This window comes from Manis pentadactyla, chromosome 12 (assembly GCF_030020395.1).
Source record: "Manis pentadactyla isolate mManPen7 chromosome 12, mManPen7.hap1, whole genome shotgun sequence".
Taxonomy (NCBI): domain Eukaryota; kingdom Metazoa; phylum Chordata; class Mammalia; order Pholidota; family Manidae; genus Manis; species Manis pentadactyla.
In genome coordinates this window covers 36,629,274-36,655,411 of record NC_080030.1, presented here as the reverse complement: position 1 = coordinate 36,655,411, position 26,138 = coordinate 36,629,274, and the positions used below count along the sequence as shown (strand labels likewise).

The following is a 26,138-nucleotide window of genomic DNA, read 5'->3' as shown; positions in this document are numbered from 1 at the left end:
ACTCAACATGGATCACAGACCTAAAAAGAAGACCTTAAACTATAAAGCTCATAGAAGAAAACATAGGACAAAGATGACATTAGCTTTGACAATGATTTCTTAGCTATGACACCAAAGGCACAGGCAGTGAAAGAAAAAAACAGACAAATTGGACTTCATCAAAATGAAAACCTTTTGTGCATCAAAGGACACTATCAACAGAGTAAAAAGGCAATGTATGGAGTGGGGGAAAAAATTTGCAAATCACATGTCTAATAAGGGATTAATACCCAAAATAGGAGAGTGAACTTGTAAAATCCATGTTCAACTTTTAGAGAAAGATCAAAGGATGATGAAAAGTAATTTGTACTCTGTTGTTCCCAGGTCCTCAGTGAACCTGGGCCAGTTACTATCAACCTTAGGTATATCTTTGTGGCAGAGTTACTGCCCAACTCTTGGTGCTTATTAACGTGGAACCCATCCATGTTAATGTGGAACTTTCTGCTGATAGAATATAGGGAGCTTAATTAAAGGGACAAATTATTTTTCTCTTGCAGCTCAGCAGAAGAGTAATGCCTAGTGGCAGAAGGGCCCTGGATAAGAGGTACTTTCTGCCAACAGGATTATAAATCTACTATTATTAATGTTTGTTCTCCTGGAAGACATTAATTGCTGATTCATAACTGTGTCCTTTATCTTCTTTCGTCCTGGGATAGTTGATTAGCCCTGGTGCAACTAAGCCCAAAACTTCTCTAAGGACTTACAATAGACTTAAAAATGACACTAGAATGCTGCTCCACAACCACTTATATAGAATATCTTGCTTCTTTTCATGCTGAGAGATTTTCAAGTCAAAATTTGTGAGTTTCCATTTTGCGTGTGTGAGCCAAAGATTGTTTTAAAAATCTATGTTCTGGGAACCTTTTCTTTCCTATTGAAGAAAAACATCCTAAAACACTCTGTCATTGTCCAGCATCTCCCTTCCACCAAAAAGGTGGTTTTATTCACCTTTCCTTAGCATTTGGAGGGTCCTCAAGCTCCAGTGTGGGCCGACCCTCAGAGCTATCACGTACAGCTGTGCAGGTTGGGCACTGTGCAAGGGAACCACATCAAAGTGGGTATGGTTCATATCCTAGACTTATGTGTTTATTGTGATGATTTCTCTGGAAGATGCAGCAAAATGCATTGTTCTGACAAAATCGATATATTATGTCTAACTCCTAAAGATGGGTAAAAACGTCATGAGGAAGGGACACATTTGCATAGTTCCCAGGAGGCTCTGGGTGGGTAACACTATCTGTGCTTCGCTTTTGGTCACACCAGAAACTCTGGGGTGTGGTTTCCTACATAAGATGCTGCCCCCATGCCTTGGGCACGAGCAGAGAGGTAGCTGTGAGCCAGGCTCCCCTTCTTGATGGCCCTGTCTTTTAGCTCCACAGCTGCACCCCACATGGCTGGGTGGGTGTACGTGACTTTCTAATGGAGGGCTGCTGTGGGCAGTACAGTGTAGGAGGGGCAGTTAACAATCACGTCTTGGAAGAAGCCTAATCTGCACAGATCCCACGGGTCTGGACAGGAGGCCCCGCAGGCACCTGTGACAACAGGACTGGCCGGTTGGCTGAGTTGCACCGGGCTGGGCCTGGGTGTCTGCCCTGCGTCTTCTTCCACGAGAACCACGTCACCCCAGAAAGAAGTGTTAGGGTAGTAGAGCATGAAATTTTTTAAAATGTTAATAAAAAGTACATATTTAGTGCTTTTTAAGGGAGCCTCTGGTAAGAAACAACTGAGGAATAGAAGAGAAGAAGAAAATGGACACAAAGAGCTGGCTGGACAGAGCCACAGGGCCATGTTCCTCAAACTTGAGGGAGCAGCTTGTGGTTTGGCAGAACTCGGTGGCCTGAGACTCTGCACTGCTGACAAGCTCGGCTGGTGCTGCAGTTCAGAGCCACTGCCCACACTCGGAGTAGCCAGGACGTGGGGCAAGCGGGGACGCATGGGGCAAACCTGTCCCTCTGCCTGTTTTTGTATGTCCTGTGAGTTAAGAATGGATTTTACATTTTCAGATGGTCCAAAAAGTCAAAAGAATAATATTTGTGATACATTAAAAAATGTGAGATTCATATTTCCATGTCCGACAAGTTTTATCGGAGCACAGACACACCCACCAACTCTACTGTTCACTCGGGACAGAGAACGTCCAGAGCCTAGAATACTGACCATTTGGACTTTGCAAAAAGCGTTTGCTCCCCTAGGGAGGCCAGCAGGGGGCGGCCGAGAGCTGCTGGTGGGCCAGGCCTTCCACTCAAGAGGGGCAGGTAGGGTGTTCAGAAAGGTGACGGGTCTACGCTGAAGGCTGGGATGGAGCTGCGGATCGGAGTACAGATGCCAGGTAGTTAGCCCCAGGAGGGGAGCTGGGGTGAGTGTGAGTGAGTGGACAACGCTCAGGGTTAAGTAGGGCAACAAGCTATTGGGTGTTGCGGAGCAGAAAGGGCCCGGCCTGCAGGGCGTGGGAAAGCTGCGGGAGAAGGGGGCCCGCGGGGCAGGGAGGCCCAGGGGCACACGTGGGGCGTGGGCTCCAGGGGAAGGCAGGCGGGCCTCCCTGAGGGCTCCAGGCAGCTGAGCGATAGCATCGCCCTGCGGGGCGGTACCTGCGGGTGGCTGCGATGCGGGCCGAGGGAGGCGGATGGCGTGGAGTGCCTGCAGCCAGCCCGCGGGGGGCGCGCAACTCCCTGCGCCTCGGGTGTGTGTTTCCACCCGTGACATGGTGGTCCAACAATGTCACTAATTTTTCTTTTTCTTTCCTTTGTTTTCCACGGTTTTCGCCACGGCCAGGGTGCAGTTAGGGCCGCTCTCTCTTTGCCTCTGGCTGTTTCTTCCCCGCGGCTCCTGCAGCGGCAGGATCGTCCCTAGAACCTCGTCCCTAGCTAGTTCCGCTCCTGTGGCGCTGGGAAGCCTTTGTGTTCTGCCTTCGGGAGGTATTTCTTCATGGGGTCAGGGGAGGGCACCTAGAATCTGGTGGGCACCATCACAAATTCCTGAAAAATGTTTGCACACTAGCTGGTAGACTCAGAGTCTGAGTCCCGATGTCGGAGCTCACGTACTCCCCGAGGCCAGCCCGCGGTGAGGACGCCTGGCCCCGGGCTGCACAGGCAGGCCCAGCTGGGCGGTCAGCTGCCTCCTGGCTCGAGGGCCTGGGCCTGGGCTCCAGAGCTGCCTGCCCCTCCCAGAGGCTTCCCGGTGCTTGGTTCTGTCGTCGCTCTTCCTTGTGTTTTACGGAGATAATCTGAATTCCTTCTGTGGAATGGACGAAACCCTTCCAAACACACAGGACTGGAGCTGCAGACCCCTAGGGCGGCAGGTCGGTTGTTCTGGCTGGTTGGGCAGCGTGGAGCCTCTGGTAGCTGCCCTAGGCAGGAGGGTCTGCCTCCTGGCCTCCCGGCCTCCCCGCTGGGCAGGCTGACCACTTCCTGTGTGTTGGGCCAGGAAACATTGTGTTCACAGAACTGTGAACTTGGAGACTTCTATTTTTAGGGTCTTAATATGCTATAAAATCCCCTTTCCTTGAAACAAAAAGAGTATTATATCAGATGCAGTATTATTTAGGAAATTATTATCCTCTATAACTAGAAATAAGTAGATTACATTTTTTTAAGAGATTGAGTTAATCTTCATAACAAGGAACATTTAAAGGAATATAGTCATTCCATTATGAAATGTTTCCAAAGGACAAATGGAAGCTTGGAAGCTTGAACTATTTTTCAGATTTTCCAGATTTAGATCTAATCCAACCACGACTTTCAATAGAAGCCATCATTCCCAGCAATTATGGTCTCTTATTTCATGTGTATGTGTGTGTTTTTAACAACAACTTTAGTGGAATATAATTTATGGAACATAAAATTCACCTGTTTTAAGTGGATAACATGATGATTTTTAGTAAATTTATAGAGTTGTGCAACCATCACTACAATCTAATTTTATTTAGTGTGTTTGTATTACCCACTAAGTGATGTCTTACTTTTTCATTGCCAGAAGTGATAGCAGAAAAATAGTAACTTTAATTTACTCCTTCATACATTTGTATCATCTAAGTTGTATTCTTGCTAATAAATGACCTTTCTTGATATCTCTTCCAGGAAAACACGAGACAGCTGGAGCAAAGCTTTTGCAATCTTATCAGAAACTGAGGTGAGTGTTGTAAAAGGACAGGTCGTCCCAGGCCCTCCGGGGCCAGGGCACAAAGGACATGCTGAAAGAACTTCTAGATCTCTTGGCTTTCATGTCACTGCCTTGGAATGTAACCTTTTTTTTTTTTTTTTAATGATAATATGCCTGGGGAAGATTCAAACAGATGTTTCCAGATTCTTAGAAAAAGCTTTCTAGGAGCTAGCATAGGCTTTTCTCAGTGTTTCACTTTGGTTCTAAATTTCTCCTGAAATGTTGTAAAGAAACAAAATATTGTTTTTGATGGCAAGTCAAATGAAATTCCAAGCCAACCATTTGCTCTACTGGACCATTCCCATCTCCAGTATCCTGCCCAGTGCCTGACATCTTGAGGACATGAATGGAATAAACGTTGGTGGGATTGAGTGACAGCCTGAGAGATGTTAACATTTTTACGTGAAGTTCTAGACACCTAGCAGTCTTGAAGCTGGCCGTAATTCACACACCTGAGCAAACTGATCTTATTGAAGTATTACTGAAAGCTCCCAACCAGCAGCTAATTTTTGGCCTGTGATGAGATTTTCCAATCTCAGGACTTCTTCATTTTTTTATTCCCCCATTTTTTTCCTCTTTCTTTTAATACAAACTTCTAGATTCTCTCATGGTGGATTTTTATACCCAGGACATTTTGGCACTTCTGCTGCTGGTGTGGTTTCCACTGGGGAGGTCACGCAAATCCACATGGAACACGCATGTGAGATCCAGGTTCCAGAGCAGCCAGGCGGCAAGGCTGGGTCCTGAGCACCCCAGTTAAGCTAGAACATATGGGCAGAGTGCCACACCGGGCATCAGACAGTGTGATGCTGGTTCCCATGCTCGGATGCCAGCAAACAACGCCCTGCCCAGAGGAGCGGATCCCAGAAGTGCTGGGAGTGAAGAAGTTAAAAAAAAGAGAGAGAGAACTTGAATTATAGGATAATGACAAGTCTCATGTTTATAAAACTAGTACTTGCATAGTTCACAACCTGTTTCTTATTCCTATATTTTTCCTCAGCAGCAAAATTTCTGTGGTTCCTCCGACTCCACCTCCTCTCAGTGAAAGCCGGTGCAGTGGCAGTCCTGGCCAGGTAATGTGCCTGTCCTGTGTGCCCCCTGTGGATGGGAGGTGGGACGGGAATAGAGGAAGAAAGGATGTCCAAGAGGCTTGGCCAAGGAGCCCACAGGGAGGGCATCCACCTGTGGCCGAGTGGGCCAGGAAGGGTGGCCGAGAGTGGGGATTGGGAAGTGCTGAGCCCTAGATCGTGCCTGCTTCCCCCAGAAGTCCCATGGGGTCATCTGCATTAACAACCTACTCGCCTTCTGCTGGCTCCCCACATCCCTGTCTCTTTCCTCTTGTCATTTTGTTGGCTGTCTTCCCTAACTGTGCCCTAATCCCTTGAGTGAGGGGCGTCTGCATAGGCTGCAGTGTGTTGGGGGCTGGAAAGGGGAGTACAGGTGGGTTCACAGGTATGCGATTCACCGCTGTTGGAGTGCCTGCAGAAACATGCATGTGTACCTTTGAGTGTTCGTTGGCATTAACATAGAGAAGGCCAGGACCATTTCTGTCCTAAGAAATCAGCTGTGTGATCCTGGGGCAGGTGCCTGGGTTCCCACCTGGAAAGGGGAGATGAGTATTCTTGCCTCCCAGGGCTAGTGTGAGAAATGAACAAAATAAAGTCTGTGCTGGCACTTACAAAGGGCCATGGGATTGTCTGGTCTTGACCATTTTCATTATTGTTCTGTGAATTAAAGGACATACTCTATCTGTACCTAGGAGGATATAACCATCTGCTGGGAGAGAGAAAACATATATACATTCTTCTCCCAATTTCATCTGAAACCCCAGTGTGACCTTCCGACTCCTGCTTGACTTTCTCCTGGAGATTTAAAATTCTCCAAAGTTGTTCCAGTGCAGATGTGCTCAAGTCCTGTTTGCAGGATGGATGGTGGGCGGGTGGACAGGACTTGCAGAGGGAAGTGATCTCCCTTCTGTTATTTCCCTTCCTTTTTCTCTTCTGCTCTGAGAGGTGGAACTGACTCCTTGGCTCCGGGCTGCTCACCTGGGCCTGGGACCCCTGCAGCCCCTGTGTCACATGAATTCTTCGCACGGGTCTTTTCTGTGTGGACTTGGGGTGGGGTCATAGGAGAAGGAGGTGAAAGAAGCAGGAATTTACTTGGGTGCCTCTTCGAGCCAATTAATGCCAGACATCATTTCTGGTATTTCTCATTTTGTTAACAACTGTCTGATGATGCCCTTTGCTTTAACGTCAGTTTCAAAGCTCGGGGGAGAGAAGTCAAGTGAAGAGGACCCCTACTGCTTGAGGGCACGGTACCCTCTCTGCCCAGGCATGCCCGTGCGCACACCCACACGCACCTGCCCTTGTTTGGGGGTGGCCATCACACTCACTCTCATGCTCTCTCCTGTCTGTTTTAGTTACAGGAACTTGGTCAGTTTAAAGGATTTAATAAGTCCGTGGAAAATTTGTTTCTGTCTGTTACGACCCATATGAAAAGTAAGTGGATGCCTCACCTGTGTCCTTCCCCCTCCCCCTGGGCCAGCCAAGCCCCCTGGCGGAGGCCCGGCTGGTGACCTCTGTTTCGGGCTCCTGGGAAAAGCCACAGCCACAGCCACAGCCCTTCACCCCTTCACTTGCCAAGCAGGCCTCTGGTTAATGGGGGAGAGGAGAGCCCATCAGTTTGCTGGACTGCCTCTGTCTCCCCCAACTCCTGCCAGACCGGCCACAACTCAGCACCTCAGGGCAGCAAGCTCACGCAGACCTCATGGCTGGTGCTCATCTGTCCCCTCCCAACGACCAAAGGGAAATGGAACGATGTGATTCCAAAGACTTGAAAACCAGAACCTTCCAGGCCAGGCAGGGCCAATGTCTGTCCTTTGCATGGGATTACTGGTCCGCCCTCCTCGGCCAAGTTCCTTCTTCTGTTAGCAGGAATCATGCAATTTGCAGACACGAGGATCCAGAATTACACTATTTAGAATTATGTCTCTTTCAGTGTTCTCTCTGCTCAGATATTTTTTCCTGTTTATCCTAAACTGCCAGTCCTAGGGAATAGCCCCCACCTCCTGAGGTGCCCTGTGCAGGCCAAGCATTCAGAGGTCCTCAGTGGACCCGGGGCCTTAGGCATTCGTTCTCTGTCACTGGGCTTCCGTTCGCTTCTGCTCATCACGCCTTGTTCTGCAGCCGCACGTGGACGGTCTCCTCGTGGTGCCTTGGCCCCGAGAGTCTTGCCGTCGGGTTTTCATTAGTGGTCTCCATCCCACAGGAGCCGTGCTAAGCCACCCCAGAGGGTGGCCCAAATCAGGGCACTGCTTTTCAAATAAGCAGAAAAGTGACTCTCCTGTGAGAGCCTGCGCCCCTCTGCTTCAGAAGGTGGGGTGCAGCTGAGTATCACACCACTTGTTTGCTAATGGAGCTCGGAGGTTTAACATCCCCTGCCGCTCTGCCAGGCTCTCTGATGGCACTCAGCCTCTGTACCTCAGCCTGGGACGTGGGCTGCCGATGCCCACAGCTGCCTGCACCCCGAGCAGCCGGCTCTCTGCCCACTGCCTGTTCCCCACGGGAGTGGGTGCAGAGAACAGCCTCACTCATGGCGCTTGGGGTCTGTGCAGACGGCGGGAGGGGGCCTTGGCCTAAAGAGTTTCAGAAGCTGCCGCAGAGTCACAACCTCTGGCAGCTGACGTTGTCTGATGAAGCCAAACCAGCTGGAAGGAACGAGTTACTCCAGCCCTTTTCATCGGCACGGCTGTTCTAGGAGATTGCAGCACAGTAGCCCCCCCTTAGAAGGGGGGGATATAAGAACATTGATTCCTGCTTCAGGGCCTCTCCGTGCTTCTTTCTGCTCCTTTTCCTTTCCATGGACAATGCCCAAGTCTGTGAACATAAATGGAACAGATGAAGGCGCAGGCTCCGGGGTGAGTGCTAACAGGTGGCTGGGGGACAACACCTCCCGGGGGCTCCCTTTCCTGGCCCTCCTGCACCCCTCGCGGGATTTGGTTGTATGAGGAGTTATGTGCATCATCAACTTTGGGGGCCTGGTATGAGCCAGGACCTTTCTAGCTGCCAGGAGGGGAAAGATGCCCCAAGGTTTCCCGATGGTAGGCTTGAGAGCAGGGTGGACAGCGCTGCTCTTGGAGGAGAGAGGCTTTAGGCATCTTCACGGGAAAGGCGAATGCCCTGGGACTTTGTGGGCGTGTGCGGGGGCTCCTCTAGAGAAGATACGCTCTGCAGGCTTACTCCCAACGTGCACGCGGGAGACGCCTAAGAAATAGCACAGAATACGGATTCACACAATAACGTCTCAAGGGGTGGATCCGAAGACTGGGGTTCGGGGGGCTCTGGAGCTGCACTGTCACATATGCTAGTCACAGGTGGCTCTGAAATAGAGCTGGCCTCAGGTAAGAGTGAAATACACACCAGATTCTGGACACTTAGAATTTTAAAAAAAGAAATTTTTGAATTCCAGTAATACTTTAAATATCATTATATATTTTAACAATATTTTGGAAATACTACATTAAATGAAATATATAATATTAAAATTAACTTTCTCTTTTCCTTTTGTTAATGTGGCTACTAGAAAATGGGAGATGACATATGTGACCTCTATTATATCTATTTCACATTAGATCACTAATGAGTCAATGGACTCTGTATCTCCATTGAAGGTCTAAAGATAGCTTCAAGGTCCATGTTAGCGAGAGACAAAGATCTCATGGAAAAAGGAGGACCTTTTGGAGGGCAGAGTCGTCCCTTCTGTGTGCGGTGTCCTTTATTCCAGGCCACCATTCGATTGCAAAAACCAGAAAATTTCAAGTCACCTTTTCAGGGTTTGCTTACTAAAATACTACAAGGACACCCAGAATGTTGCTTCCGCCTCTCTTCAGAGAGTCACAGGAAGTGGTTTTTAGTTGTAAGGGGCCTCTAATAAGCCAGCCTCTTTGGTCGGCTGCCTTCTTTGTATTTGGACAACCGCAGGCTCACAGCGTGTGGCCCGCAGAGCCGCCTGGGAGGAAGGTCTCCCTTTAACTCCCACCCCGACAGTGGCTCTCGGCTCTTGGAGGCATGTGGGCACAGTCACTTTAGGAACCCCACTCTTTGGCCTGGTGCTTGGCACAGTGTGCCCTGAGCACAGCGCCAGGTGGCTGGGGACAACGGTGCAGCTGTGCCCCTGGGCCTGGAGCTCGCTGGATGGGCTGCCCCCTGCCCCTCTCTGAGCTTGGCCTTTCGGCACCTGGAGGCTCCTGGGGTGAGGTTGAGGGAGTCCCGGAGGAGGGCTGCAGTCTGGGCAAAGCTGTGCGCTCCCACCTGTCACCCCGGTGTTTGTTTTCTAGAGCTCTCCAAGTCCCAGAATGACATGACCTCTGACAAGCAGCTCCTGGCCACGGGCCCCAGGCAGTGTGCTGGCCGGACAGAGCGGAGGAGCCAGTCTGACACTGCCATCAACGTCACCTCCAGGGTACTCCCCAAGGCCACCAGGCCACCCCGCCGTGAAATCTGTTTCTTGGCCATTTTCTCTATAGCTTTATTTTTCCTTTTATGTAATAGAACATAAAGCAGTCTGGAAACATAATTATAAGCCTCTTTTTATGAGGAGGCTTGGCCAAAAGAAGGTCAAAATTCAAGGTTGATTTGGAAAACAGTTCAGGGCAAGGCAAGGCCTCAGCCTCATTCCAAGCCCCTGGGGCTTCCATGTGTCCACAGGAGCACCCTGCCGGCCTCAAGGCCACACCAGAGGCAGAGGACTGACCTGCAGGGCTGAGAGGCACCCAGGTATTCTGGGGTCTGCTGGAGTCCAGAGGCCTTCCTGCTTCCTATTGCCAACACCCTCTGGTCAAAACCTGTCCTGCTCTCTGATTGAACTCCTGACAACGTGAGTGCTGTGTGATCATGCGTGGCCACGAGGGAGACTCTCTCCAGGCATCTCAGACACAGGAGAGCTCACCTGATAAAGGCTTTTAAGGAAATAGTTATGCTGGCTTCCCCAGGATTAACAGGCCTGAGCATGGGGGATGAGAGAAACCTGCCTTTAGAATCAGAAAACCTGGGTTTGGTCCAGCTGAGCTGACCTGGCTATGGTGGGGCCACCACCTAGGTGTTCACATGGTCAGTGTGACTGCTCTGGTTGGCTGGACGGGACAGGTGCCTCTTCTCTGCAGCTGTTGGCGTACCGACCTTGACCCAATGTGCCATTCACTGTCCCCTGCTGTGTGTGCACATGAAACAAGCCTGCTGGTGATTAAAGGTGTCTGGTGGGACAAGGGAGCTCAAGGGTGGAAGCCAGGAGCAGGGCAGCCCTTGGCTGGAGAGCCCCATGGTATAGGCACCTTGTCACTGTGCCCTCTCGCTGCCATGCTCGTGGCAGGACATGCTTGTAACTTTTTACAGGCGCTCTCACTCTCCACCTTACTTGAGGGCATGGCTGTTTTAAGGAGCAACTTAGCCAAATGCTTCAAAAGTCCTCAGCAGTCATGGTATGATCTATAAATGCTAAGTAATTACTGGGTTGAAATATAAAGAGTACATCTTTAAATAGGACATTTGCCAGACTTCAGGTACACAAGCCTTAGCTGGTAAGTGCACAAAAATCACGCTTGCTTATGCACTGGAGCCCTTCGGAGCATTGTGTAACATCCAGCACACCACGTGGTGCCCTTTGGAGGTAGGGGATGTCAGTGCCCACTTTGCAGGTGGCTACAATGAGGCACAAAAGTAGTGGATACCTTTCTTAAAGCCACATGGTGGCTCTGGGTTGTTCATGGAAACCAGCTCAGGATGGCTGACGTCACTTCTCTGACCATTTAGTTTGAGCTATGTGTTCTGAAAATGCTCCTCTAAAGACCTTCACTTAAGCATCTGGACCAGGATTCTTCAAAAAGTGACTTCTTATCTCTCCTTTGAGATTTTGTATGTGGTTGAATGAGATTATATCATACATCTTATTGATGTGTGGTTGACCTATATTGGCTGTAAAGACATGTACCTGTTAACCAGGAAGAAAACATAAAAAGCTGTTAGGAGGTTCTCTCTCTGAGGAAGGGGACAAGGTCAGAAATGGAAAAAAAAACCTTATTTCATTCTATGCTCCTTTTTGTTGTGACATTTTCCCATATACACCTGAAACCTAAGGGAGCAGCTCACCCCAGGGCCTGGGGCTCCCTGCATACCTTCTGTTTCCCCACCTGCTGTCCACTCCGCAGAGGCTGGGGCAGCGGCTGCCTCGGGTTTCAACTCTTAAAACACTTGGTCTTCAAATGCAAGGGCAGTTGATCCTTCCGACCATCCCAGGGAAGGTGGTCTACTTTTTGGCTGGGGTTTAACATTGCTCAGAGTGTGTCACACTGGCCTGGGTTTTTTCCTGATACCTGAGTGTTTATGTTAAAAGATCTCAGATACAATCTCAGAGGTGGCAATGGCTGCTCTTCCTTTTAAGACCAGCAAAAATCCCAAATGCACATATTGAGTGTTTCCGGAGAATCTACAGTTTAATCAAATCAAACCTAATGTTTATTGCTCTTTCAGCATATATTAAACTCAGTAACTCTTTGCAGAGTAGATCTCATTCAGGGCAATCATTTTTTCTCCATGACCTGGCCCAATTATTGAAAATGTTGAAATATCTTAAAAGGCACTGGGAGAAAAATGCCCCTGTCAATGACAATTATAAGCTGCTAATTGGATCTCGATGCCCTGTTAGGGTACTGAGTTTGACCGTCATCCAAGCCCTTCAGAATTTACTGGGGAAGAGCTGAACACAGACTCCAGGTTGGATTCCCTAGGCAACCAAAATAGGCATGTTCTGCAGAATAATATAGGCTTTCCTGGTAATTTCAAAACATTTATATTCTGGAGGCCTGAGGTAGGAGGGCCCTTTGCTACCTTCCTCTGGATTGTCAGCCATGCTTCCCTCCTGTCCCCAAAATGAATGTTCCTTCTCAGCCTGGAGTCTGCGGGGCTCCTTCCTCTGCTCTCCTTTCGGACCTGGCACCGTCAGCTTGCAGCTTTTCCCACTGTGACCACTTCTCTTTGCCTTCAAAAATGAAGAACAACCTCTTTCGAGGAAGTCTCTGTCAAGCTGCTCTGCTGTTTCTTGGTCACAGCCCAAATCGGTGAAAACACCCTCGGCTCTTGTTGTCCCAGTTCCCACCCCCTCTGCCCTGCCCCCTGTCCGTTCCTGACTCCCTCACAGTCTGCGATCCCCCCTCAGCAGTGTGACGCTGTTCTGGGGTCCCTGACTCATGACTGCAGTGGCTGGTTCACGACTGTCAGCCTCTTCCATCACTTTGTCCTGTCTGACACTGGACCTGGCTTCCATTCTTTTCTTTAGTTAGAAGGTGACTTTTAGTGCTTTTCTGTATCATAAAATTTATGGCTACCCGCTAATAGAAAACACACGCATTGTTAACCCATGGGGCACGTGTGCACCCATTGCGCAGATACAGCACCATGCCGCACACCCACTTCTGTAGTTTGCTTTCTAAAGGAACTCTAATGTGTGTTTTAATTCCTCCCATGTCAATAAATACATACTGTCATTTTAAACAGCTGCTTTTTAGGGCTTTTAATTCATGCTGCCATGTCGCCCTCCTCCGAGGCTTACTCAGTTTACACGACCACTGTACGTGGAGTAGCCCATTTTCCAGGAGTAACTCCTGCCAGCTCTAAACTGTCTACTTCTTATTTTTGTAGATTTTATAGGAAATTTATTAAAATGTGCATTTCTTTAGTTTTAGGTGAGTCTTTTCTCATACTCTTTCCTCCTTTGAACACCCTTCATTTCTGAAGTCTTCCCTTGGTTCTCTGGCTTCACCAGCCCTCTGGCTCCTCTCCTGCGGACGCCCTTTGCACACCCATTAGTGTCTCAAGCTATCTGTCCTCTGGGCACAGGTCCAGAGGCGTGTGATCTTGTGTCCAGGTCTCTGCCTGGTCTCTCGAGTCTCTGCAATCACACCGCTCTCTAGCAGGCCTGAGAACATGCTCCGTGCTTGACCGTCATGACCGCCCCTCACCTGAATGCCTTGCCTTTGGGTCTTACCCTCTCCGGCCTTCAGCGTCCTGAGGTCGTACTCCCCCTGAAGCCTGTCTGCCTCCCCCTCTTTGCCGTGGGCTTAGCGCCAGCCCCCATTGCACTGGCATGTCTACTCCTCCTGGCTAGTCAGCCTTGGAGGACAGGCGCTGGATGTCTCCTGCTTCCCTTTCTCTCTCCCCCACCTCTTCCTGGCCCCGGGGCTCAGGGAGGTCCATCAAGTGTCGTGTTGCCTAACAAATGTCTAATGGAATCGAGCTGACATTCTGGAGAGTCAGAGCATAAACCATCTTTTGGAGGGAATCATTTCTTTACTTTGTTCTCAAATATTCTGTTTGATATCCCTGAGAATTGTGACTATGGGGCAACAGTTATATTTCTGAGCTCTGCTTCCAACCCAGCATCAAAACCGAAGATCTGGAGACACTCTTATTTTTACCCAAGAGGAGGTCTTCGCCCTTTGCCCGTTGGTTTATGACTCTGTACCGTGCTGTCCGGTAGAGTTTTCCAACCATTGCTGCACGTGGCTGCTGAGCACTTGAAATGTGTCTAGTACAATAGAGGAGCTGAATTTTAATTTTATTTAATTTTAATTAGTTGGAATTTAAATTTAAGCAGCCACATGTGGCTAGTGGCTATCGCATTGAAAAACAAAGCTGTTATACACTGTAGAACTACCAATAATTAACAAAATACTGTTATAAGGTTTAGAGACATATTTTGATATTTCCCTTTTTATGAACACAATAGAGCCAGAACACTGATAGGATAAATATTATATTTCATGTGATTAAATGCCAGGATCACTATTAAGACCGAAAATGTGAGGACTTCAATTTCTTTAAGATTCTTACTAATCTATAAGTAACTCACCTGTCACTGTTCATGAATACCCTAAGCTTGATGACATGGGCCTCGGGGCTCTGTGGGGGGGTGTGCATGCATTTATACAATCAGGATTGTACCCTCACTCAGCACACCCAGGAGTTTGCATGTTAGTGCCATCATGTAACAGATGCAAGACATGCTAACTGAACTCAACCACATTTAAACAAAAATCACACTGGGATGCAGACTATATTACTAACTGTGTCTTTCCTCTTCCAGAAGGCCAGCACACCAGATATTATGAAACCTGTCAATCAAGAGAGCCCCAAACACCCCACTAACCCTGTTTCGAAGCGAGAGGATCCCTTATCCAGCCCAACACCCACCACTTTATTCTCAGGAGGCTTGAGACACGTGAGTCCCATCTAATACCTGATGTGTGGTGGTTACGTGATGTCAAACCGGACTGTAGGCAGGGGCGGGAGCGAGGTGTTGTCTTGTGGGATGAACCGGAGCATGACACTAGAACTTGCAGGTAAATTTTACTTTAGCTGGGAACTGGGGAATCATCTGGCTCTACTTTGATGGTGGTTTTCTCTTTTACATCTTACTGTGAACATTTTCATATATAAAGAGTAATTAATAATGAAAATAATGGTGTTTTGGACGAGAAGTTTTTAATTTTAATGAAGTCTGATTTATCAGATATTTTATTTATGGCTGTCTCTGTGTGGTGTCTACCCACAAGTCATGAAGATATTCTCCTGTTTTCTTCTAGGAGCTTTATAAGAGTTTAGTTTTTATGTGTAGGTCTGTGCTTTGTCTTTGTGAAGGGTGTAAGGTAGAGGTTTGTTTTCTTCCACATGGAAACATGGTTATTCCTGCGTCCTCTGTCAAAACAACACTCTTGTTTCCCCATTGACTTTGGTATCTTTGTTGGAGATCAAGTAACTGTGTGAGTGTGGTTATTTGATCTGAGCTGTTTGTGGGTTCTCCATTCTGCTCCACGGATCTCCGTCTACCCTAATGCCAGGACCACTCTGTACTCTTTTAGGAAGCCTTGAAGTAGAGTAGTTTTAGCCCTCCAACTTTGTTCTTTTTCAAGACTGCTTTATGTGTTTTACATGTAGTCTTTGTTTATAGGCAGGCCTTTAATTCAGCCATTTGTTTATTCAAAAACATTAAATGAATGCTACTTTATGCCTTAAATTATGATGCATGGTATAACAGAGTCTTGAGTGAGGGCGCATGAGGCCTCAATGGCAGCCATAGTTCTTTACCTTATTAAACCATCTTAGGCAATCATAAAAACTCTTTAAACTTCAGGAAATGGGTATCACAGCTCTTTGCATTTCACGGGATTGCTTTGAGAATCAAAGAACGCACAAATCCCACATGTACTTAGATGTTCCAGAACCCAGTTTCTGGAAACCAATTTGTTCATTTCCAGCTCTTGTAGTAAAAGGTGTGACCCGTGACCCAGACAGAGCATGTCCTTCAGCCTCTCTGTGCCTTGGGGTGGCCATATTTCTATGGAAAACAGTGTTCACTTCAGAAGTGATGAACTTTCCCCTATCTGCATCAATGTGCCGTGGAACATTACACCATCACGGCGGAAGCAGGCCAGGCCTGTGCACTGAGGGAAAGCCAGCATCGCTGATTCCGTCCACTAGATGCCAGTGGCCCACACATCCCTTCCATGGCTCCTGCGGGTGGTCCTGCCTCCCTCAGAGACACCGCGTCTCCACACCCTCACTACTCAAATCTGGGCCCCACGACACTGGCGTCACCTGGGAGCTTGTCAGAAACCGGAGTCTCTGGCCCCACCCAGGCCTGCGGGGTCACCATCTGCAGTTTAACAAGGGCCCCAGGAGATCTGTATGCACAGTGAAGTTTGAGGACTGCAGGTCGAACCCTAACAATTTCAGACTTGAGGAAAGTATGCTGTTTGTTAAGGATTCTCTAACAGCCTGGGTCTGTGCTGTCCAATACGGTAGCCAGTCATCACTGTGGTGACTGAGCGCTTGAAATATGACTGATCAGAATTGAGATATCCTTTGAGTATGAAAAGCACACTGACCTAAAGCTAATGTAATGGCAATTCTATCTAAATAAACTAAAATAAAATACACACTGAATTTGAAGACTTAGGTACACAAAAATGTAAATCATCTTAATTTTTATTTTGACATTTGTTGAAATGATAGTATTTTGGATATATTACATTAATAAAATACACTATTAAAATAAATTCTGCCTTTTTAAAAGCTGTGGCTCCTGGAGAATTTCAAATTACATATTTGGCTCCCGTTATATTTCTCTGGACAGCACTGCTGTGGACACTAAATTGGGCAGTAAGTGGCACCTGCTGTTAGTTCTCCGGGACAGCGTCCAGAATGTGGAGTCACGTGCCTCTGTGCATTTTCCCGGGAAGAAGGTTCATGTTTTCATCCAGTTCCCAAACAGGTCTGTGCACCCACATTGGTCAGGACGAGGATTCATCTCTCAAACACAAATTGGTTCACACGAGTCCCCTCTGGGCCCCTCTCAAGTCCCTGCTAAATGCAGCCACCTGCCCCAAGGCCCACAGCGGTTTGTAAGATTTCCAAGTCTGAGGCCTGGCCTCTCCTGGACGGGTGTGCCTCCCGTCAAAACACTAAGGATGGCAGCGTCGATGGCCTTGCCAGGATGTCTCAGAAAGCTTGGGTTTGAGGGTGGCTTAGCACCTTTCTTCATGACTAGGTGTTATTTGTACTTGAGAACAGCTCTGGAAGGTGAAAGACCTGAGGAAACACTTCCCTGAGGAGAAGCAGGCAGGCGAGGCTCCAGAATATTCTCTCCCAGGCTGAACCCTGTGGTGTGATGACAGGGAGAGCGTAGGGGTGGCCTCAGAGGCTTTTCCAAGACTCACTGGAAGGATTGCCTTTGCCCCAGGTGACCGAAGGACACCAGGGCTCTAGTCAACTTGAGCCTTTTTAAGGCTGATCTGGGAGGCGGAGGCTAAACTTCCCAGGGAGACCGAGGGGCAACTTTCCCAGAACTGCCAAGGGGTCCCCAAGACTAGACTCTTAAATTCCATCAAGGGCTGGAGGCATGTCTTTGCCCAAAACCAGCACAGGGGCAGGGACACAGGCTGGGGGCTGCCCTGCAGTGGCCCAGGAGGCCCTACACGACCTGTCTTCACCTTTCCCAGGCTCAGTGACACTGGCCCTCCGGGTCTCTGAAACGGGACAACACGCCTGCCGTGGGGTCTCTGCAGCTGCCCCTCTGCCGGTGGCCCCAAGCCCCTTCACTCCCTTCCTTCCAGTCTGCTCCACGGTCACCTTCCCGGGGAGGCCCGCCCTGCCCTGTCCACCCTGCGTTGCCCTGGCCAGCTCTGCTGTCCACGTCCTTGTCGCCTTCTGCAGCGATAAACTGTTTTGTCTGTTATTTGCTGTCTGTCGTCATTCCCGAGTGCCCAGAATTGCTCCTGATGCTCTCAGTAAGTGCTTGTGGACCAACTGGATGAATCCTTACATCAGGGCCTACTGTGTGCCGACTCCTGAGTGGGCGCCTCACCTCCCAGCCATTCTAACGGTCATCTTGTCGGGAGGGTGCTGTTGTCCCATTTCACACATAGGAAAAGTGAGGCTCACAGAGGCTAAGCAGCTGGCCAAGGTCATGCAGTAACTGAAGCATCAGAACTCTGATCCAACCCCCAGGGGCCCCGTGAGTCCAAGCCCAGGCTTCTGTTCCATCTCACAGGATATGTCAAACTCTTAGCCTGCGTGGTTTTCCTGACTCCTGTCCCTGGCTCAGCTTCACTGCCCCAGGGCTGATCCACACCTAGAAAGCCTGTAAGAGCTGGGGAAATGATGCTGGTGACATTGCCGGGAGTGTGTGCATCTTAGGCGCTTCGTAGGATAGCTCCCCAAAGCCTGGCGCACGCTGACCAAGGGTCTGCATTTCCCCTCTCTCCTGAAGTCTCCTCCAATTTGTGTCCTTAAAATTCATCATCATGCCTTTGAGGTACACGTTTAATCCTACTGTTCCCCTTAGATAGAAGCAGTGTTTGTTTGAGGAAACTAAGCTCCCGCAAAGCAAACACTGATATGGCTTCTTGCCCAAGAGGTTGCCTGCTTTTCTGAGAGACTTTGACATTCTCTGAGAAGCAGGAAGTTGGGGCCGGAAAAAAGCTTATTCAACCTCGACTTATTACAAAAGGAGAAATGCAAGTGGGCAATAAATAGGGGAAACACTCACCCTCCCAAGCAGTTAAATCAGTGCAAACTTAAAAGCAAGCACTATTTGGGGGCAATGTTAGCAAATTTTAAAATGAAATGCAGCTTGATGTTGGCAAGAATGTGGAGCAAGTAGGCTTCTTATAAACTACTGGGTGAACCGGAGGTCAGTGAGCAGTACATATTGAAGGCCTTTAAAATGCTTGTTCTCTGCAATCCAGCAATTTCAGTTACAGGAAATAGTCTTAAAAAGTTATGGTGAATGTTGCCAAAACCATGTGCTCTTAGATGTCCAGGGAGCATTATTTATAATTGTTTTCATTTCAAAAAATTGGAAACAACCTAAATGTCCAAACTAGGGCAGTGGTTAAATTATGGTATATTTATTCAGAGAAATACCTTGCAGCTATTAAAAATAATGTGGCTGAAAAATATTAATATGGAAAATATGTACCAATAAACAAAATATAGGGTTACAAAGTAGTTTCATAGTCGCATATAATTATATGAAGATGTTGATCCCAGAATGGTAGGATTGTGCTTTTTTTCTTAAATTTCTTTTTTTGGCTCATCTGTGTTTTATATATTTTCTCCATAAACATATAATGTTTTGGGAGAAGAAAAAACCCAGTTTGTTAAAAAAAAGAAAGAAAAGGAAAATGCTAATCATTAGAGGGAGTTAGAACTTGATGGGATGAAGAAATATATGGTTAATGTTTTAGGATTTCCCTGGTAGGAAAAAAATCAAGAGTTCCTTGTCTGATTTTCAATTTTGTTTACACTTCTGTTTTAAAAAATATCTAAAAAGGAATGCATTTATGCCAATGTTTTCATGCAGTTTACATTTTCTCAGTGAAGACGTGATTGGCAGAAGTGGCCACGTGACATACACAGTGGCACCCCTTAGGGGTGGTTAGACAGGAGGTCGGCTTAAGTTTGAGAAAGGGCAGAGTTTCAATCATAGAAGAAGTAAAAACCCAACTTTCCAGTTGTTTCCTTTAAAAATAAATTTGAGACGTGGGACATTGTTGTGTCATGTGGGCCACTTCTGAGTAAGGGGATGGCTCAGAACGTTCGCCCCATTCATCACACAGAGCTCGCCAGGGCTTGGGAAGTCTCCCTTGTCTTTATTTCTGCTCTTTTCTAGTTGTGCTGATTTTTGAAAATGTACTGTATTTAGCTATTGCCTTATATTAGTGTCCTTTTATTTGAAAACAGTGGAAAAAGAGTGAGTATATTATGGCCTGTTCAATGATTCAAATACTGCCTGGGAGTGAACTACCCCAACCACAGAGGTGAATTTAAAAACACAGTATCAATAGAGTGAAAGTTAGAGATAATGTACACAGTATTGTTTCTTTTTCATTAAGGTATCATTGATATACAATCTTATAAAGGTTTCACATGAGTGACATTGTGGTTACTACATTCACCCATATTATCAAGGCCCCCCCCATACCCCACAGTATTCACTGTCCATCAGCATAGTAAGATGCTATAGTCACTACTTGTCTTCTCTGTGCTATACTGCCTTCCCGGTGACCCCCTTACATTACGTGTGCTAATCATAATGTTCCTTAATCCCCTTCTCCCTTCCTCCCCACCAGCCCTCCACAGTAGCCACTATTCTGTTCTGGGAGTCTATGAGTCTGCTGCTGTTCTATTCAATCACTTTTGCTTCATTGTTACACTCCACAAATGAGTGAAATCATTTGGTACTTGTCTTTCTTGACCTGACTTATTTCACTGAGCATAATACCCTCTAGCTCCATCCATGTTGTTACAAATGGTAGGATATGTTTTTTTATTATGGCTGAATAATATTCCATTGTGTGTATGTACCACATCTTCTTTATCCATTCACCTACTGATGGACACTTAGGTTGCTTCCATATCTTGGCTACTGTAAATAGTGCTGCGATAAACATAGGGGTTTGTATGTATTTTCGAATCTGGGATCTTGTTTTCTTTGGGTAAATTCCTAGGAGTGGAATTTCTGGGTCAAATGGTATGTCTATTTTTAGTTGTTTGAGGAACCTCCATGCTGCTTTCCACAATGGCTTGAACTAGTTTATATTCCCACCAGCAGTGTAGGAGGGCTCTCCTTTCTCAGCATCCTCACCAGCATTTGTTGTTCCTTGTCTTTTGGGTGTTGGCCATCCTAACTGGTGTGAGGTGATATCTCATTGTGGTTTTAATTTGCATTTCCCTGATGAGTAGTGATGTGGAGCATCTTTTCATATGCCTGTTGACCATCTGAATTTCTTTTTTGGAGAAGTGTCTGTTCAGATCCTCCACCTATTTTTTAATCGGGTTATTTGCATTTTGGGTGTTGAGTACACAGTATTATTTCTAATTACATAAATTCCCAAGTCAGGCAAAACTAACCAATATATGTTTGGGGGATATATACATACACAATACAATCATAATGAAAAATAAGGCTAATTAATGGAAATTTGTGAAACAGCATTTCCTTAGGACAGGAATGGGAGTTGGAAAAGGAAGCCACACGTACTTCTGAGGCCCTGGTTATGTTACTTTAGCCAAGTGGTGGGTACAGGGACATTCATTTTAAAATTATTATTGAACTGTACCTATCTATTATATGTACTTTTTAATATATATGTCACAATTTTTTTTACAAAGGAGAAAGCAAAGCAAAGGAAATGATTTGCTCAACTTACAAAGGGCAGCCACATTGTGTAGCATTTTTAAAAGGTTAATAAACTTCTGCTGACTACACATAGGCACAGTTCTCAGTCCTTTTACATGCAGTAACTAACTGAGTCTGATACCAATCCCATGAGATAGGCCCCATTCTACAGATGAGGAAACTGAAGCTACCGACGGTAAGGAAACTGCTTGAGATCACACAGCCACCAAGTGTCCGAGCCCCGTGCGGGAAGGCTGCCTGGCTGCCGACCGCTCCGCAGTGATGTGCTGGGCAGGCTCTGGAGAGCAGGGCTGACTTGTTTTTTGAGTATAGCTCTGGTTTCAGTTGACTCCTCACTTTTGTTAAATAAAAGGGCATCGGGTCTCTCTTGCAGCCACAATAGATAACTCGTGACCTTCAGAGAAAGTCATCCAGTGCTGCCTGCCTGCCTCCATAGTCCTCTTTTGCTTCTGCTCAGATTTACTTTTCTTTCAAACCCAGACAGCACCAATGGTTCTAAGAAAAGTTAAGCTGAGTTCTTACTGCTCTCGTGGGCCAGACCCTCTTGATTGACTCCCTTTGCTGTTCAAAGTTTCAACTGGCTCAAAGATTCTGTTCCAGCTACAGGGAGAATAGAACCAGAAAGCCCTCCCTGGGCAACGGCCGACCGTAGAGGCATAAATTAACGGAAGGAATGCAGTTGAGCAGAGGGCGTGCTCTGCTATCTGTTCATTATCTGAGGCTGTGCTTGGTCCCGCTAAGCAGGCATAGCAGCTGAATTACTCAGAGACACTTCCGTCACCTGATGGCCCAAGGAGTTAGGAGCCCAGGTCCACTGGAGCTCTGCTGCTGATTCACTGTGCAGTTTCTGGTTGGGTCCCCAACCTGCCCTGCCCTCTGCCTTGTCTCCCTATAAAATGAAGGGTGGGTGAGTAATTGCAGTGCTTCCTGGGCGCCGAGCTGGAGGAGCCAGGTGGAACCTCCTCCGTACCTGCACCTGGACGGCTGTGCACACAGAGGGCAGCCTGGTGCCAGGGTGAGGGGATGGGGATTAGGTGTGCCTGCTGCGTCACCAACACCAAGCATGCCCCAGCAGTGCCAGTCCCGAGCCTGCCGTGTTGCCGGCTAACTCAGTTTCCTGCTCTCACAACCGCCACTTCACTACTTTTCAAACCTCTTTCCAGGCCCTATGCCCTGCCCCCCTCCCACATTCTCAATAAATCTCCCTCCCTACTTTACAAAAATAAAATAGAATCTGCTTGGAATTCCCTAATCCCTCGGATGTCAAAATTAACCCCGAGCCTATACCCAGCCTGCTCCCCTCTCCCCTCCCAGGTGGAGAAGCCCTGTGCCCAGGGCCACTGGGTCCCATCTTCTGCCATTACTGTTTCCTCCCTCGAAGGTCATCATTTTTCCCTCTGCCTTTAAGACCTATCTCTTTGTCTGATTTTCAGCAACTTTACTGTGATGTGCCTACGTGTTGTTTTACTTTAAAATATTCTTGTTCTGGAATCCGTGGTTAGGTGACGCGGCTGACGTCCTCACCCCAGGTCAGGGCCTCCTCCAAGGCCTCCCACTCCAGCTGCGCTGCCCCTGTGGTCACACAGTGGCACGGCTCAGCCTCCACCATAGCGTTTACACAGGACTCTTTAAATCAAGGCACATCAAGGGCCCGCTTTATTCTTGTCATGCCTGTTTATTGGGGGTTCACATGAGCCAGGCCCTCAGCCAGTGCCGGGGGACAGAAACCCGCAGAGGCCCTGCTCGCCACGGCTCCGGTCGAGCAGGAGGGGCAACGGCATCCTCCCCGGCTGGACCGTCTGCTGGCCGTGCATCCTATGCCGGCCCGTCCCCGTGGGGACACGTCCGTTCCTCTGCCCCGGGGAAAGCCCGGAGGGGCCCCAGCTGGAAGTGTGGAGGGCCTGATCTCCAAGTTTCTGTGTCTAGTCGGATGAAACTGCTGAAAGTTTGTCTGAGTTTCTCGCCTCTCAGTGACACCTTCTGGGTCAGCAGCTACCTTGAGTGTCACCCCCAGGGCGCCCCTGAGCCCTGGGAACTTGGCAGGCCCCCGCAGGCTTGCCACTGGCATCGTCTCCCCACCTGGTCGGACGGCTGGGGACTCCAGCTGGCCCCTGAGCCTCGCGGCTGGGGCGTGCAGCTCGGCTTCTCACACCTCCAGCACGTGCTGCTCAGCGTGTGCAGATGCCCAGGGGACACGCGTGCAGAGATCACCACGCTGAGCTCTCTTCTCTTTAGGTTTGGACCCTTGGTCCTGGCTGTCCTGGCAGTTCCATGATGCCTTGAAATAGTTTAATTCAGTTTTCTCACTGCGCCTGGCAGGAAAGTTGGAGTACGGTTTAGGCTGACAGCCTCGAGTGAATCCCCCTGGGGAACACCATCTGATGGTCCCCCTTTTGCCTCTCTGGCAGCACACACTTTCCACCAGGCCCCCCCATTACCTTCTGTCTGCACTTGTCTGTACTCACTGATTCACACCGTCCCACTGCTCCCTCTGAAGAATTGTTGCCGGTCTAACTGCTGAAACAGATGATGTTGCCCAGAGCCGGTGGCTGGGTGGAGTTGGTGGTGTTCGTGACATTTCTCAGCTCAGGCCCTGGTCCCTCTGGCAAGCTGCTGGTTTGTTGGGTTTTGACCTCCCTCCCATGAGAGAGAAAGCCCCAGGCTTCCTTCTTTGTTTGTCCCTATTCAGGATGTTTGACCATGTGGAGGACCTAGTGGGGAAGGAGAAGTGGAAACCACTTGGGCTTCCTGATTTCTGTGGAGTCAGCACTGAGATTGGTTGTATGCAGGTGACAGCAAATATTTAGCAAATTTAATAGTGAAAAGGCAGTTTGTTTTTTTGGGGGGCAGACACTCCCTGCTACTTATCGTGATCCTCCAGTGCCCTCACATGATGGCAGTTTTGTTTTTCATTTAGGTGCCCGTAACGATGTAAATAACAAATTCCGTGTTGTTTTTGACTGCATACCTTAGATACTTTATTCCATTTACTCCTCACCATAACCCGATGAGACATTGTGTTTTTCCATGTAGACTGACAAATCAAATGAGGAGCTGGACCAGCATTTGAATCCAGCTCATCTGATTCTCAGTCATGAGTGTTTGGCCCCGCTGCTTTGCACACGGCTGTTCCCACCACGGACATCATCTGTCCTGAGACTTATCTTTGCAGAATTGCACAAGAGATAATCCATGTCATCCAACTCACTTGTGTTAAAGAATGAGGTTGTGTAACTTTTACTGCTAGGCAAAGATTGTACCTGGGTAAGATGGGATCTTCTGAGAATTCCCCATCCCCTTGAACAGAATATGTGGCAAGTTATTATGGCAAAATATAAGATGATGCATTTTCAGTGAATGTAAGTTAGAATGCATGCTCTGTGTAAATTTTAATATGTTTGATGTCTTAAAACCAGAACTGTAAAAAAGTTGATTAACTGTAAAGTAATTTATTATATCTGTCATTCTTGATTTCAGGGAAGTTTAATTAGCATTAACAGCACTTGTACGGAGATGGGCAATTTTGACAATGCTAATGTCACTGGAGAAATAGAATTTGCCATTCGTTATAGCTTCAAAACCCATTCTTTAGAAGTATGCATCAGGGCCTGTAAGAACCTTGCCTACGGAGAAGAAAAGAAGAAAAAGTGCAACCCGTAAGTTTCTCCAAGTCGTGACATGAAATGATAGACATATTGATTCTAAAGTTTATGTGGGGAAGTAGAAGTCCAAGAGTAATCTATAATTTACCACCCAGCCTTCCCCTGGAAGTTGCAAGCCTTCAATAGATTCCAGAGTTCTAAGCCAGTGACACCCGAACTCCAGTCTTGCCCAGCACAATTCAGTACCCAGATTTTTTGTTCAGCTCAGCACCCCCAGGAGCTCACCCCCAGTAGCTATCCTCAGACAGACCTCATGAAATCTTGTCTTGCATATGTGTAGCTTAGGATTTGGCTATAACCTCACGTGGATTTTTAAATCCCCAGGTGGATTGTAAGGCCTACTTCTGTGTGCACCCCCACCTCACTTGCTTAGAATAGTGTCTGTTGAATGTTTGTTATGTTCTAGATTCTGTTATGAAGGTATAATATAGGCTAATTCAGGGAACCACTACAACAGTCCTCTGAAGCAGGTACTGTTATTATCCCCATGTTGCAGTAGGGAAACTGAGGTATGGAGAAGTCGAGTAATTTACCCAAGGTCAAAGCACATAAACGGTGGAGTCAGACTTCACACAGCCATGCTCTCAACCACGTCGCTGGAGTCCTGTTGAGGGCTATAGAAGAGGACCAGACGCACAGGCGGTCAAGGACTGAATGAACGTATCTGATGGGCTTCGAGATGCACCTGCAGAATGGACAGGGTTATGACTTCTACTTACGGGAGTCGTGTAGAGAAAGCAGTTCCAACACAACTATGAGAAAAGCCTTATGTGGGGAAAGTCAGGGGATAATTTTAAAACAATGACTCTTGCAGTTTCCCTGGAGCCTAAGGTATAGGTTGGGGTCTGGTAGAATCTCAGACTGCAAGGACGGGAGAGGCCCTGCAAAGGGGAATTGTAAGGGCTGCGGCAGCCCGCTTGGTTTGTCTGGCGCGGAGGAGCTCCTGCGGGTTCCAGAGCGGAGGAGAGTTTGGTTAGACCAACAAGCCATTCCTTTTCCCAGCTGGTCATCAAAACAGCGGGCCAGAAGTTTTCCATATAGGAAAAAAGGCAAGATGTGGTCCTTCCCTTAAACTGTACACAGAAATTTCCTGCCATCAGTAAAGCTGCCCGAGGAGCCCAGAGGGACCGTGTTGGGACCTGAGGGGAGGGGTCAGCCTAGAGCAGGATTCTGGGGGGTGGGCAGGGTGCGGATGGAGAGAGACTCTGCCAGCTGCACTCCCAGACTCAGCGGAGAGCAGCCGTGAATGCCGGTCCTCAGAGGTCAAGACGGTGTGAGGCCGGGGAGAGCAAAGCGTGAGGCATGCACTTCCCATTTCCACTTTTATTTATTTGTTTATTTTGGTGGGTAAAGTGAAGTTATAGGTGGATGGAGACAAGCTGGCACATGACCTTAGAGAACCTGCCCTCCGGGGAGCCCCGAGAGGCTGCCAAACCACCAAATGGCAGATGATGAGCAGCGTAGATTCTAGGAACAGGGCACAAGGAAAGCCAGCGAGCTTCACACCCCCAGGAACATTCCAGAGGT

At 48.0% G+C, this 26,138-nt stretch overlaps 1 protein-coding gene across 7 annotated transcripts in view; it reads left to right on the top strand.

Annotated features, from left to right (window-relative positions):
- The window catches only part of SYTL3 (synaptotagmin like 3), a 62,887-nt gene that overhangs the window by 28,365 nt on the left and 8,384 nt on the right, over positions 1-26,138 (top strand). For 2 of the 7 annotated variants that reach the window (XM_036886793.2, XM_036886792.2), the window contains exons 4-9: positions 4,116-4,167; positions 5,201-5,270; positions 6,617-6,695; positions 9,533-9,657; positions 14,332-14,466; positions 24,427-24,605. In XM_036886793.2, coding sequence (XP_036742688.2) covers positions 4,116-4,167; positions 5,201-5,270; positions 6,617-6,695; positions 9,533-9,657; positions 14,332-14,466; positions 24,427-24,605 — 640 coding nt within the window. Of the gene's footprint in view, positions 1-4,115; positions 4,168-5,197; positions 5,271-6,616; positions 6,696-9,532; positions 9,658-14,331; positions 14,467-24,426; positions 24,606-26,138 lie in introns of all 7 variants that reach the window. The other 5 variants (XM_057489067.1, XM_036886791.2, XM_036886798.2 and 2 more) reach the window with 3 other exon arrangements.